The 15,806-nt window shown below is 35.5% G+C and overlaps 1 protein-coding gene across 1 annotated transcript in view; it reads left to right on the top strand.

The window, feature by feature from the left end:
* Positions 1-15,586: 15,586 nt before the first annotated feature.
* LOC123654746 (Down syndrome cell adhesion molecule-like protein Dscam2) overlaps positions 15,587-15,806 on the top strand; it is a 102,995-nt gene continuing 102,775 nt past the window's right edge. Inside the window, exon 1 of the mRNA XM_045590633.1 lies at positions 15,587-15,602. Within this exon, the coding sequence (XP_045446589.1) occupies positions 15,587-15,602 (16 nt within the window). The remainder of the gene's footprint in view (positions 15,603-15,806) is intronic.

The following is a 15,806-nucleotide window of genomic DNA, read 5'->3' as shown; positions in this document are numbered from 1 at the left end:
GGAAGTAACAACGGTTTGTAACAAGTTAGAATAAGTTCTTGTCCGACAGAAGTTCGCGACTGAAATCCAGTTAAAGTTACTGAAAGCTCAAGTCATAGGAGTGACAGGCTCCGCAGCTTAAAAGCTCTCAGCGGCTCTAATGACTTCAAGAATGCTCGAGTAAAAATAAGAAAGCTCGACGGCTTTGAAGGAGCATTCCTTGCTTCGTTTTAAAATACAAACGTTTCTGAGAAAAATACATTAAGTTAATTATGATTTGTATTTTCAGATTTTCTAAAAATACAATTAGATCTTCAATTTTGTTTTCGATATTTATATTATTAAAAATGAAACTAATTTTACTTTTAAGGAATATTTATTTCGTAATTAACAAACTATAATACTGAGAAACGGAATAAGTGATTCTATGAAATGTGAACCATCAGATAGGTACAAATAATTGAAATTTAGTATAGAAGATGATTGTGTTCGCTCGCAAACGAAAAAATCCGGCTTCAATTACATTGACAAGTAATAACAACGTAAGTAGACGAAAAAAATTAACAAACGCACTAGTCGTCACTACGATTTTCGAGGGTTTCCCGCTATTTCTCTGGGATTTCATCATTAGATCCTGCTTTTATTATTATGGTACAACACTATCTTCTTTCCAACAAAATATAATTATCAAAATTGGTTCATAAACGACAAAGTTATCCCCGAACATACATTATATATATATCCATAATGTAATATTAGGGTGGAATAGAGTAACCTCTTTTTTGAAATCGGTTAAATAACCTAAGTAAAATCGTAGGCACTACTGGAATTTATAGTATATTACTAGAAATGTAATTTCATGTAAATATTATGATGTCACAATATTTTTACTAATATATAAAAATAAAAAAAAAAATTAAATAAACTTTAACATTTTATTTCAAAGAATTTCAAACATCTCGTGTTTCAGACCCATATTCAACAATGGCTATATTAGATTAGTTTCGTTCCGTGCACGAGCACGAAACGACTAATATATTATACTTTTATAGGTAAAATAAATGTTTAAGACAATATAAGAATATTATAGCTATCAATGGAAAAATTTATTCCGCCGAAAGCCATTGTCCATAATTGGTCCATAACTCCTTTGTGTGCTCGGGTGCGTGAGCCAAGGTTTCAATTTACGCCTACGGTACGCGTTGCGCATCAAATATTTATGCGAGTGGTATGAATGAGATACTTATATCATTTTCTTTTTTTTATATAACTAGAACACTAAACAAGAGTACGACTCCCGTGTTGCTAAGCGATTGTCTTAGTTTATAGATGCTTACAATACCAGAAGCATCGCAAGCATGCTGCCGACCCGACTCCCCCCCCCCCCCCCCAGGAGCTCTGGTCACTTTACTCACGACAGGAACACAACACTGCTTGAATACAGTATTCTTTAGCTGTGATCTTCTGTAAGGTTGAGGTGCTTCCCCAGTTGGGCTGCTCCAGATTTTGAGCAGAATATTTCCTGTTGAGTCCTTCTTCAATTGAAGGCTAATGCGATCTCTACTGGCGCCCGTTAAATGTAAGGTGTATGTTTATTTATATAAGCTATTTTGAAATCAGAGAAAAGTATATCAAAGAAAAGCACTCGACAATCGTGGAACTGATGCTCATTGATGGCCATACTGTCAGCATCGGTACGGCAAAGAAATAAAAGGGAGACAGAGGGAGCTAATGATGGGAGACACAAGGGGGTATTGACTATTAATTATACAAATTATTCAGCCAGAAGCCCTTGTGCATAAATGATTCTTAACTCCGTGGTGTGATCGATTGCTTTCCTAACTGATATAAATAATAATAATAATAAATATCTACACAACACACACACGGTCGTCTGTTCCTAAAGTAAGCAACTTAATGTTTGTGTTGTAGGTAACAGCCGACTGGTATAGCTACATATTTTTTTCCGACAAACATACTTATAAATAATACATATATAAATATGTAAATAAATATTTATATTACACCCAGACTCGGGGTAGGAATCGAACCCGCGGAGCGAAAAGCAGGCTCACTACAAACTGCGCCAACGGGCTAGTCAATATACTACACAACTTGCAGTAAATAATATTTCTCAGTACTAAATTATTTTTATTTTTCGCTTGAAATGTGTTTGATGACTAGTGAGCTGTAAATGATCGATGTCTTTCGTATTACGGACATAATTGACAGAAAGCAATCGATTGTGAAGTGACTGTGCGATTATCGTAAATTATTTAATTTTATTTAATATATACGTTAAATTCACACTCACGGCCTATATACGTATTACTGTATACTATCTGTATATATAGACTTCAATTACTAAAACATATGATATATCTATAGTTTTTTTCAACGTTCGAATAATAAAAATAATTTTGAAAGACTGTTAATTTTAATGCTTAAACTTATTGCCATCTCTAGATAAAAAAGAACTTCATAAAGTTGTCATCAAAATCCAATTTAGATATTATTGGTATACGGAAGAAATACAGTAATTATAAAAAAAATATACTGAACTATAACTACTTTTATATTAATCGGAAATTTGCTATTATTATTATTTATTATTAATTTCAGACCAGATGATGCATTGTAATTATTGTTAGTAATTGTTTTTTGAAAATTGTGTCTCGTTTTTGTTTTGTTAATTTATTACTGTCTTAACTTTTAAATATTATAATATCATAATAAATTGTTCGCTCAAGTGCATGCAGTTTGCGCCTGTAATTGAGGATACACTTGGCCGAATAACTGAGCTTGCCTCTTAACATTGTATTAGTGTATTTCTTGTTGCCGCAACAAATAAATAAATAAAAACAAATAAATAAATAAAATATAATATATAATAATATAATATATAAAATATAATATCTAATATATATAAAATTCTCGTGTCGCGGTGTTTGTAGTTAAACTCCTCCAAAACGGCTTGACCGATTCACATGAAATTTAGTGTGCATATTGGGTAGGTCTGACAATCGAACAACATGTATTTTTCATCCCCCTAAATGTTAAGGGTAGTTCACCCCTAATTTATTTTTTAATTTTTAGATAAGTTATTTATTTTTTATTTTGTTATAATTTGGCGTTGAAAAATACATACAACCCTAAATTTTCATCCTTATACCACCAACCCCTATTTTTAAATAGCGTTTAGCGGCAAGACAACGTTTAGCGAGTCAGCTAATAGTTTAATATAAATCGAGTCAGCTAGTACTTTCATATAAATAAGTGGGTGTGTGAAGTTCACACACGCCAGAAGTTTAACTTCTAAAAAGTAGTTTACGAGAGCTTTTTTCAACGAGAATCTGAAATGCTTTGTAGTATATTCTATTTCGTTTTCTCCTAGACATTTATGTGTGTTGTTTTTGTGACACATTTTCGTTTCATTGATTTTCAAATCACAACGATTTAGCCTTCAAAAATCCTATAATTTCGTAAGTATCGAAATATATACTAATAAAGGAAGAGCCGTTTTTTTTTTGTTTGGTTATAGTGTAAAAACTACTGAATCAATACTTATACTATAGGATGCAGCGTGTCTTGTAGAAGGTTGTATATTATATGTTAGTGATTACTTATCGTGTATAATTGTTTGCTCGCAAACGAAAAAAAAACCGACTTCAATTACATCAACAAGTAATACAACGTAGATCGACGAAAAAATAGTCAAGTAACTACGCTTTATCAAAGATTGCTCCAAAAGTAGTTATCAGATCTCGATAAAATTTAAATGTGACCACATGATAAACATCAGCTTTCGATTAAATTAAAAATTATCAAAATCGGTACACCCAGTAAAAAGTTATTGCGGATTTTAGAGAGTTTTCCTAGATTTCTCTGGGATCCCATCATCAGATCCTAGTTTCCTTATCATGGTACCAAACTAGGGATATCTCCTTTCCAACAAAAAAAGAATCATCAAAATCGGTACATCCAGTAAAAAGTTATGTGGTATAATACAACGTAGGTCGACGAAAAAAGCGTAAAGTAAAAACGCATTATTAGATATAACTCGAAAAGTAGTTGTTAGATCTCAAATAAATTTAAATGGGACCAATTGACACACACCACCTTTCGATAAAAAAAAATTTGTCGAAATCGGTCCACACGGTCAAAAGTTCTGATGTAACTAACATACATAAAAAAATACAGTCGAATTGAGAACCTCCTCCTTTTTTGGAAGTCGGTTAAAAAACACATTATTAGATATAACTCGAAAAGTAGTTGTTAGATCTCAAATAAATTTAATTAAGACCAAATGACACACACCACCTTTCATTATAAAAATGTCGAAATCGGTCCACCCAGTCAAAAGTTCTGAAGTCACATTCATAAAGAGTCGAATTGAGAACCTCCTCCTTTTTTGGAAGTCGGTTAAAAATATATACGGACAGAGGTCGCTAGTGTTTCATAAATCGCGTTAAACTTATGACTCGAATCACAATAAGGCGAAGGCTTCGTTACCGTTTCGGAGTAAAAGGGTTGAGCCGCTACTTTGTTATTAATAAAGTTTGTCAGTTTCAATAGCGTTACGGTTTTCTCAGTTCGTTCCCAATGACCCGGTTACGGTTCGAAAACAATGACGGTTGGGTAAACGTTGAAATGAATTTATGGAAATATTAATTGTTCTTTGTATTTTTTTTAAGAAAAATATTGCGTTAAATATATTTAAGTTGATAGTCTCATAAATGATGATTAATTATGTTTGATTTTAGGTCGATTTTGTCGGTAGATTGATTTATAATCACACTGAAAAGTTTGTGTATTCAAACGTCTAAACTAAAGATGTATTGTTTCGAAAAAAATTTTTTTACCATTTCTAGGCTAGTCCGTTGGCGCAGTTTGTGGACCTGCTTTTTGTGCCGCGGGTAGCGGGTTCGATTCCCGCCTGAGTCTGGGTGTCATCATTACAACCTATACAGTCCACTGCTGGACATAGGCCTCCACAAGTTTACGCCAAAAATAACGTGAACTCGTGTGTTTTGCCCATAGTCACCACGCTGGGCAGGCGGGGTGGAGACCGCAGTACTGGCTTTTTCGCACTGAAGACGCTGCTGCCCGTCTTCGGCCTGTGTATTCTATTGTGTTTATTGAGTCTTGGTGTAATATTTGTATATCTGAATATATGCATTATTTTCATGTATATTTATATAAAAAAAAAATATTTAGCTATACCAGTCGGCTGTTACCAATGACACAAGCATTAAGTTGCTTACCATAGGAACGGACGACGGCGTGTGTGTGTTAAATAAGATATTTATTTATTTATTTATAAAAAAAAATTCAATAATTTCCAGTGAGAAATATTGTATCTGATTTTGTACGTTGTGTTTCTTAGTAAATCAATTGAATATTACACAAAATATTATGCCAGTAACTACTAGTACTATAATTAAAGGCTCATATCTAATCTGCACCACACGTGATTAATGACCCCGTGATCATACTCACTACGGTTATCAAAATCAATTTACACTAAATAGTAACTTTGAAAAACAATATAAAATACAAAAAGCCTTAATTAAGTTCCATGTTACAGCTAAAGGTACCTATATCACGGATAAAGTTTAATATCCAGCTCGGTTTCAAGCTAACACTCTACAGAGCAGCATTCGCTTTGACATTTTCTGAAACTGTTTAATTATTTTTAGTTACGATGATGTTTTTACTTGAACTTGATATATATTGTGTTAAATTGTTTGAAAACGATCTGTTTTTATCGACATAAGCTATGGCTAATAGATTGTTTGGTCAGATGTTAATAAGTTACTTTTAATTTTTATTTTCTTTATACTCCAAGTTAAACAAGCACACGACCTGATAGAAACGGTTGTCGTAGCACATGGACGTCTGCAATACCAGAAGCATTACATGCATAGTATGTACATGTAAATATTACACCCAGATTCAGAGCAGGATTCAAGGTCTCAATCCCGAAGCGCAAAACATGGTAAATGCCATTAGTGCCAACAAGCCTATGAAAAAAAATTTTGTGTGTAAAATGGAATGAACCATTTTTATTAAAGATTTAACTCCTCGTCTCATGGAGATCACACATCCACTGGTGTCTAAAGCTGCTATATTTTTGCCCAGTATAGCGATTCAACCGGAAAATGCAGCCAGTATTCTTGGCACAATACCTGCAACTATCTCTTCTCGTGGGTTTCGTAAGAGACGACTAAGGGACACACACGCACAATTCCTCTACCACCTTGGAATTTAAAAAGCCGACCGATGGCGGGATAACCATCCAACTACTGTCTTTGATTACACAGGCCGAAGACGGGTAGCAGCGTCTTCGATGCTGCCTGTACAAAGCCAGTCCTGCGATCACCAACCCGCCTGCCCAGCGTGGTGACTATGGGCAAAACACATGAGTTCATGAGATGATACTATGTGTAAAAATTTTGAATTATAAATATGTAGAATATTGTGCTATCCGCAAGGGAACGAAAGTAACCGACATAGCCCACAGAATTCGCAAGTTAAAGTGGCAGTGGGCTGGTCATCTGTGTCGCAGGACCGATGGCCGTTGGAGTAGACGGATCCTGGAGTGGAGACCGCGTCTTGGCAAATGCAGTGTGGGATGTCCTCAGACCCGTATGACCGACGATCTACGTAAGATTGCCGGTGTAGGCTGGATGAGGATTGCGGAAATCGGGGATGTCTGGCGCGAACTTGGCCTATGTCCATCAGTGAACTGCCATAGGCTGAAGTGATGACGATGATGTGAGTGATGATAATATTGTGAAATTTTTATATAATGTAGTTAAAAAAATGACATTAGATAAATATATAATAACATTTAAATAAATAAAATACTAATAAACAGATGGAAAACGATGTTTCATACTCCATTTACCAGTGAATTGTCGCCTTTATATCGTATGATGGCTCAGGACTTAATAAAATGAAATTACTCCCGCTCCTAAAGCTTAGGAAGCGCTCAACTGTATCACTCATAAAAGAAAGGGCTCATACGTTCGGATACAATTAATTTTTACGATATACAGGTGCTTGATTTTGTGCAAAGGTTTATTTGAGTATTTCTCGTGGAATACAGGATGTGTTGATGTATAAATATATATTTATTTTCATTTTAAATTTTGTTCATTTAACATTTAACATCCTGCCTGAAATATGGAGAAGCCTGACTTGGACCTGAGTACCTCGACCTTACAGAAGACCACAGCTAAATAATACTGCATTCGAGCAGTGTTGTGTTCCTATGGTGAGTAAGGTGGCCAGAGCTCCTGGGCGGAATGGGGGTTGAGTCGGCAACGTGCTTGAGATGTTTCTAGTGTTGTAAGCGTCTATAAGCTACGGTAATCGCTTACCATCAGGTGAGCCGTACGCTTGTAAAAAGCGGCTTAGACACAAAACAGTTTCGTTTTTTGAAATTTTACTTCTTTATATCTATAATCTATAATATATATAAAAGCGAAAGGTCACTCACTCATCACGAAATCTCCGAAACTATAACACTTACAAACTTGAAATTTGGCAGGTAAGCTCCTTATAGGACGTCGATATCTGCTAAGAACGGATTTTACGAAACTCGACCCCTAAGGGGGTAAAACGCGGGGGTTGGAAGTTTGTATGAAAGTCCTATGTTTTAGGAGTAAAAGAAATTTAAAATGTATGCTCTATAGATAGCGAGAAGGTGTCCAAATAATGCATCGTAATCTATATATATAAAAGAGAAAGGTCACTGACTCACTCATCACGAGAACTTAATAACCGCTGGATGGTCCATCCATCCAGGATGGACAAAGATGAGGCAGGGAGGTAGATTATAGTTAGTTGACGTCCGCTAAGAACGGATTTTGCGATATTTCACCGCTAAGAGGGTTTAATTAGGGTTGATAGTTTGTATGAAACATATACAGCCTGAAAATAAAACTAAAAATGTGGTGTATAGAGAGGTTTTATAAAAATAACTATTAAATTATACTAAATTGTGCCTTTTAAAAAGTTACTCAGTTTGATAAGCATTTCAAGTGACTGAAATAAAAAAAATATTTGCGTTAAACATCTTAATAGTAATGCATATCTTCATAACCACGCGGACGTAGTCGCAGGCGACAGTTAGTGTATTATAAAACAAAGTCCCCAAAAGTATATGTGATGGATTCCTTCAAAATCTACTGAACGGATTTTCATGCGATTTCACCAATGGAGAGAAAGGTTTACGGAACGGCTAAGCCGATTTCGATAATAGTTTCACTGGAAGTTTGCCGGGAAAACTTTGTGACGCACTGATTTCTACGCGGGCGAAGCCGCGGGCACAGCTAGTTATATATAATTATATATTTTAATACACACCGCCACAAAAAAAACCGACAATAAAGTTAGCAAGTCAACGAAGAAAAAGTTAGTAACGTGAACTTAGCTAACTATTGAAGTATAACTTCTTACATACGTACATAAGTACACACTTGTTTAAATAACATTATTATTAGATACCCATGTCCTTAATTAAAAATACTATCGTGCCGTACTGCTGTTTATATTGAATGATGTTTATATGAAATATTTATCATAATGTATTGTTCTATATTTAAGCTCGTAATTGAAGCATCGAGCCTAATCCACCACGCTGCTCCAATGCTGTTGGCGGATATATTCCCTACTATGAGTAATGATCGCTATCAAGTGTACATGATAACAACCCGACCGGTTTAACGTGCTCTCCGAGACACGGTGGGGAGACCCACAAAGACTGCACAAACACCAAGACCACGGCAAACATCTGTATAGTCAATACAAATGTTTGCCATATGCGGGGATCGAACCCGCGAATTTTCAATCATGAATCGAATCTTCAAAAAAAACACAGCTATATAAGCCATGCGTTGATTTTTAATTTTCATTGAGATTGTTCTGTCTACCTAGTTAACATGTATAAAATTATATACTATTTCATTTTATACATAAACAAATATCATTAGATATTTAGTTTCGCTCAATTAACTGCTAGAGACAGCCAACTAGAGGGTAGGTGTACAACAGGGGTAGCACTAGAGAGGGTGGGTTAGTAATCTCTTCGGACGAAGCTCTCATATACCTAATTATGAAATTCATGTTGGGACAAGTTGAGTTAATCGCAATATATTATTATTTGCATATTAGTTATCCGCTTAAACTTTGCTCGTGAACAACATAGATCATATGTAACATATTATGCATGACATCTTTTTTATATTATTTACTACTAACTTGTACCCTGCGCGCGTTGCTAATTTTTTTTTTCGGTTTTTTTTTGGTCGTACCAAGTCAGAAACCTTCGTGGGCTCATGCACAACACTTTGCTGAAGATCATGACGTGATCAAATGTATAGTTTACGATCCTATAAAGGACACACAGACAAACATTTTTATATATAAAGATTATTAATAACTTTATAACAAATAGATAGATAGATATTCTTCTTGGCACACCTAAATGAAGGGGTTTGCGTCAATAAGTAATAATTAATTTATAAAAATAAAATAAAAAATATTTCCGTAAACTTCGTTTACATTTTGTTAGATGCTTACACATAATTAGAATTTAAACTTTAATGATAAACATTTAATCTAAGTGTTAGTGTTCAGTTAGGGTGTGTTTGTATGTGTGAGTGTATGAAACTGAACACATAAATATTAATGTTTAATGTCAGTTTACCACTGAGTTGAGATTTCTTTCAGACAAACTTAAGATGAGGGACAGTATGCAAAGAAGCTATCATTGAATTATTACTACTTTTGATACATAATAATTGTGTTTGCTAGCACCGACTTCAATTACATCAACAAGTAATACAACGCAAGTAGACGAAAAAAATTTAACAAAAGCACTAGTCACCACTACAATTTTCGAAGGTTACTCTTGATTTATCTAGGACGCCATCATCAGATCCTTGTTTCCTTATCATGGTACCACTATTGAAATATCTTCTTTGCAACAAAAAAAGAATTATCAAAATCGGTTCATAAATGACGATTATATCCGCGAACACACATAAAAAATATACGGTTGAATTGTTCTTGTGCGTGCAGGGTGTTTTAAAAATTCAGGAATCCAATGAAATTGAAATAAAAGACAGATTTTACTTTGAGCAGAGCTAGCGATATAATAACCAAAACATTTTTGTTCACCGTCACTGTTGATCAGTTGACGCCTTGCCAAATATAAAAGCAATTGCGTCTTTAAGCAAATTTGAGCCTGACGCTTCAACATGCCCCCGGCCATTGAAAACTTGTCTTTCAGCAGGATTCCTCCAATAGACAAATTCTCGAGATTGCTCTTTGTATTATTCCAGTAGCAGTCTTGATGTCCGCAACTCTGACAATGTTGTTTGTCCCATGATGAAGGGCTACAACTCGGACCCATTCTCCATTTTAACGGTGGTAAGTTGTCTTCCTTGACAACGACTAGGGTATCGAGATTGATGACATCCTTTGATCTTTGCCATTTTACTCGTTGTTGCAACTCAGAGATGTACTCCTTGTTCCATCGGCTCCAAAAATGCTGTTTTAATTGTTCTATACGCTGATAGCGATTTAAGTGAGGAGTTGAAACATATGTCTTGCACCGTGTGTGAAGTAATAGGCTATCCGATTAAAAAATTCAATATCTCAAATTTTTATTCTTTTTTTATAATTTATATAAAACAGTAAAACGTTATGCTAATGGTACTTTTTTTTGTATCTCATTGCTTTTCAACAATTACGAGTAGTTTTATAATTGTTAATTTTGCTTAACATAATAAACTGAACCGTTCTGAATACATTATAACAACGATTAAACGATTTAATCCCTTTCATTTGAAGGGTTCAACTTAGTTTATGGGGTGGTGACATCAAAAGCGGGACCGGTCGGCCCCGGGACAGGTCGGGACGGGTGGGACCGGGACGGAACAATTAATTTAGGACAAAGCAGCCTTCTGGAATTTTAATAATGTCTCGTTGGGATTAGTGGTAAGACCGTACCGGCGGGTACACTATTTTACGTGTTTACTTAAATTCTTCGGAGCCAAGAATTCGTTGATGTTGACTTTAGGGAGATAATAAAAAATATACTTTAGTGTAATTTAATGAGGCACTTTACGTTAAGTTCTTGTGCTCTATGCTGAATATTAATATTTTGGCTGGTAAAAAAGCAACCGACTCATCGAGATAGTTCATTTCACCTTTCATATCGCAGTGAAGTGACGAGATCATCATTATCATCATCATTACAGCCTATACAGTCCACTGCTGGACATAGGCCTCCACAAGTTTACGCCAAAAACAACGTGAACTCATGTGTTTTGCCCATAGTCACCACGCTGGGCAGGCGGGTTGGTGACCGCAGTACTGGCTTTGTCGCACCGAAGACGCTGTTGCCCGTCTTTGGCCTGTGTATTCAAAGCCAGCAGTTGGATGGTTATCCCGCCATCGGTCGGCTTCTTAAGTTCCAAGGTGGTTGTGGAACCTTGTTATCCCTTAGTCGCCTCTTACGACACCCACGGGAAGAGAGGGGGTGGCTAAATTCTTTAGTGCCGTAGCCACAAGCACAGCAAGTGACGAGATACGTACAATATATTCAGACAATACAATGCATCTGTCTCATGGTAGAATTTCATATAATGTACATCTAGATATAAGAATGTAATAAGATTTAAATCTTCAATAGATAGTGGATAGTTGCAGTGATATACTTCCAATGTAAAGTTCGTAGTTCTGGAAAAAGCCCCCCATTAAAAAGAAAGCTCCACGCGTCTCAAAAGCAAAAAATCTCCCCCTCAAGGATAGCAGAATCGGAACCGATGACATTAACCTTTTGAGGCAAGATGAAGGCATATCCGATAATAGCACGTAGAACAGCAACGAATACTTGTATTGAATATTTTTAGAGTGAAACTTCTGAAGAGTCGTAGGTTAGGCCGTTACGATTTGTTCTATCGACGATAATCACGGTCTCGTGAAAAAAGGTCGTAAACGCCTCGCGTTCGCATTTTGTGCTGTAATATATTCTATCTCGTTCTCTCATATACATTTTTTTTTATGTCACTAGGTCGGCAAACAAGCGTACGGCTCACCTGATGGTAAGCGACTACCGTAGCTCATAGACACCTGCAACACCAGAAGCATCGCAAGCGCGTTGCCGGCCCAATCCCCAGTCCCCCCAGGAGCTCTGGTCACCTTCGTCACCAACAGGCACACAATACTGCTCCAAAACAGTATTATTTTGCTGTGATCTTCTGTAAGGTCGAGGTACTACCCCAGTCGGGCTGCTCCATATTTTGAGCAGAAAATTTCTGCTGTGCCCTACCTCAGTTATGTATTTATTTTTTCATCGTGACGCATTTTCGTTTCATCGAGTTTCCGATCACAACGGTTCTAAAGAAGTTTCAGTTAAATAAATATAAACGTAATAATTTAAGTGTCCGTCCGGTCCGACAAGCTCAAAGTCTGTAGACTGAAACGACATTGCGAAAGTTATGACGATAACTGCGACGGTAACTCGGAACTTAAACTCGAGTTAGTTCCGACTTCACACATAACTTTCATTGACAATTGCTGCTTCTGTACAAATGGAATTGTAAATTAAATTAATTATAACTGAATGGCTTTTGTTTTATTTTTTGTAAAAAAAGTCATAGAATAGTTTGGTTTCTTTGTGTCTGTGTTTTAGATAACTGTTGACTAATATTCATATATCTTCTTATAAGGAATGCATTTTGTATTTGTTTGATTGATTTAGCTTGAAACATCTGTTGGGCATTGGGCTCTTTCTTGTAGATGACGGATCAGAACTTAATCCAGTACACTGCTATTGCAGGTTAGCGGATATATTCGAACCCAAAAGTAACAGAAAGCAGAAACGCTCTCAACTATCCCAATGGATCAAATACGCTTCGGCCTGTAATATCCCACTGCTGGGCATAGGCCTCTTTCCCTTGTGTAGGAGAAGGATCAAAACTTAATCCACCGCGCTTCTCTAATGCGGGTTAGCGGATATATTCCCTACTGTGAATAACGATCGCTATCAGGTGTACATGATAACGTCCGGGACCAACGGCTTAACGTGCTCTCCGAGGTACGGTGGGGACACCCATAAGGACTGCACAAACATCCAGACCATGGCAAATATCTGTATGGTCAATACAAAAGTTTGTCATGTTCGGGGATCAAACCTGCAACCGCCAGCGCATCAGCCTCAAACCAGTGCTGTGACCGTTGCTCCAACGCTCGCAATGGGTTAAATAATTACTATCAATGAGTGGACTATAGAAGGCCTCGAGTTACACTGCTGGGCATGATCCTAATTCCCATAGAGTAGAAGGGTTGGCGCTTACTACAGCCTTATTGCGAACAAATTGAAGTAATCGATTACGTCGCTTTTGAGCGATTCGTCTCAATTTCCGCGCCCGTCGACGTGTGAAATTGTTGTAATGTTTTCGTTTTCTGAAATAGTCTTCGAAATAGAATTATTTGATATTCTTGTATTATAATCAATATTTTTGTTTTATGCCATTTCAATCGAATGGATTGGCTCTTTTGAAACGTTGACTTATTCGGAAATAATTGTTCGTAAATGAAAAAAAAAACAATTTCGGTTTTCGTCGAGTAATAGCATAACGAAAGTAGTCAAATAAATATTAATAATAATAATCGTAAATATAATAATATCGTATAATAATCTTTTTAAAATTATTGCAGTGGATAGGTTTGAGCCTACCCGATAGGTATCTACAGCAAAGGCGGCGAGCGAGCTTATTTGCAGTACCCCACGGCATAATCAAACTAGTGCGCAACGGCCCCCTTGTTCGTTCAATCAGAACGCTGAACTTGGTGTCTGACACACTAGACCTTTTTTCTTGTTCGTGGAGTGAATTTGCAAAAGTTACATTGTATATAATATGTTATGAGAAATGAATTTAATGTTTTTATACTTATTAACCCGCCACCGGTGACGTCAATTTTACTTACATCATTGGTGACGCCGGTCTCATGCACCGGGATTTACAATGGAAGATTTATATAAATATTTTTTTTACTATCTATTTTATATTTATGTATATATGTTCTTTGATAATAAAACAAAGATATTTTGTTAATCACAGTACGTTTATTATATTTTTATTTATTTTAAAACAATGACACTTAAAACAAGAAAATTTGTTAACTTTTTAAACATAACTTTTGTTAGATCATAGAAAACACAAATATCAATATATTTTTTATATAAGTTCAGTCTTATCTCTTTTAGGACACTAGGAACTTACATAAAATAAACAAAAAAGTGGCATCATACCAACAAAAAAAAAAAAAAATATATATATATAAAAAATGACTATTCTTCAGTCAAACAGCTTCTGCAGAAAGGCACTACATGTTCAAGACACAAATATTTTTTGCACTTGTCTGATGGCGATGTCTGATGGCGTTGATGGCCCGTCCTCATCGAGTACTTCTTGTAGAAGAGACTCGAGCCGACGCTGTTCATTTTCGAATGACATGCTAAAATAAATTTTATAATTTGAAATATGGTATTTTCGTGAAATATCGATAAAATTATGCCAATAAACTAACTAATCATAGGGAAATACAATCAAGTAATAACAAAACTAAAATAGTAAGTAAAAAATGTATATGGTCCTGATAAAATATGAACAATTAAAAATTCAACTATGACTGTTTTACTTACATAATCGGTGACACCGGTCTCACGCACCGGGATGGTGCCAAAACTTCAGAACGTGCGTCCGCTTCGATGTCGCGGGGGGAACTGGTGACGGGCCGCGTGCAATGCGGCAGCTACTCGAGATCACGACGAAAATCGATTACGCGGGAAAAAGTTATTCGATTTTTTTAAAACGCCCGGTCTCTCAGACATATACGTCACCGATGGCGGGTTAATGTTACATTGTTTTTGATTTTAGTATTATTTTGTTACTTGAATATGTTGTGTAAATACGGATATAAAAAAATAAATTAATTAATTAATTAATTAAAAAGAAAAGTATTTTTTATGTCAGCTAATTCTTTTTTATATTTTAGTTTAAGTTTTTTTTTTATTCTTTTTTTTTCTGTGTCTCCTTTACTGTGTCTAATGAATTGGGTTATGGCTGTAATATTAGATGTAAGAAAATAAATAAATAAATAAATAAAAATAAATAAATCTTTATTGCACACCATTAATAACAAAAGTAGTATTGTATATTAAATATTCAATTCAATACACATTAAGGATAATTCAAACAGTCCTCGTCAGATCTCAACCAAATTTAAATGGAACTCACGAGAAGCACGAGCAGTCAATTTGAAAAGAATCATCAATATCAGTACACTCAGTAAAATTATATGCGTTAACCAACAAAAAAAAAAAAACAGTCGAATCTAAAACTTCACCTTTTTTGAAGTAGTTTGACTACTCTTAAGGGTAATATACTTGTAAGGGTAACCTTTTTTTGTTATTAAAGAAGATTGTACGCTATAAAACATGCAACAAACCCAAGAACATTTAGGATGCATATAAATGAAACCGCGCGGATGTATCTAGTCCATAAATAACTATTCTAGGTTCGCAATGAACCAAAACAAAAGTGACTTTTATTGTTCAAAAGCGGCTCGCAATATCGGCTACGCTTTTTTATTGCAATGCTACAGTGATCGCTACGCCGCTACGAGTGCTACGTCGAAACGACGAGCGTCGTATTAGTTCATACATACCTTTTTGACGCCGCGTACCCTATTGACTATTTTATTTATATGAAATTATTGTTACTTGGAATTATCTCTTTTAAACA

The sequence above is a fragment of the Melitaea cinxia genome, chromosome 1 (assembly GCF_905220565.1).
Source record: "Melitaea cinxia chromosome 1, ilMelCinx1.1, whole genome shotgun sequence".
Taxonomy (NCBI): domain Eukaryota; kingdom Metazoa; phylum Arthropoda; class Insecta; order Lepidoptera; family Nymphalidae; genus Melitaea; species Melitaea cinxia.
The sequence above is the reverse complement of the archived record's forward strand: the minus strand, read 5'-3'. Positions and strand labels throughout refer to the sequence as shown.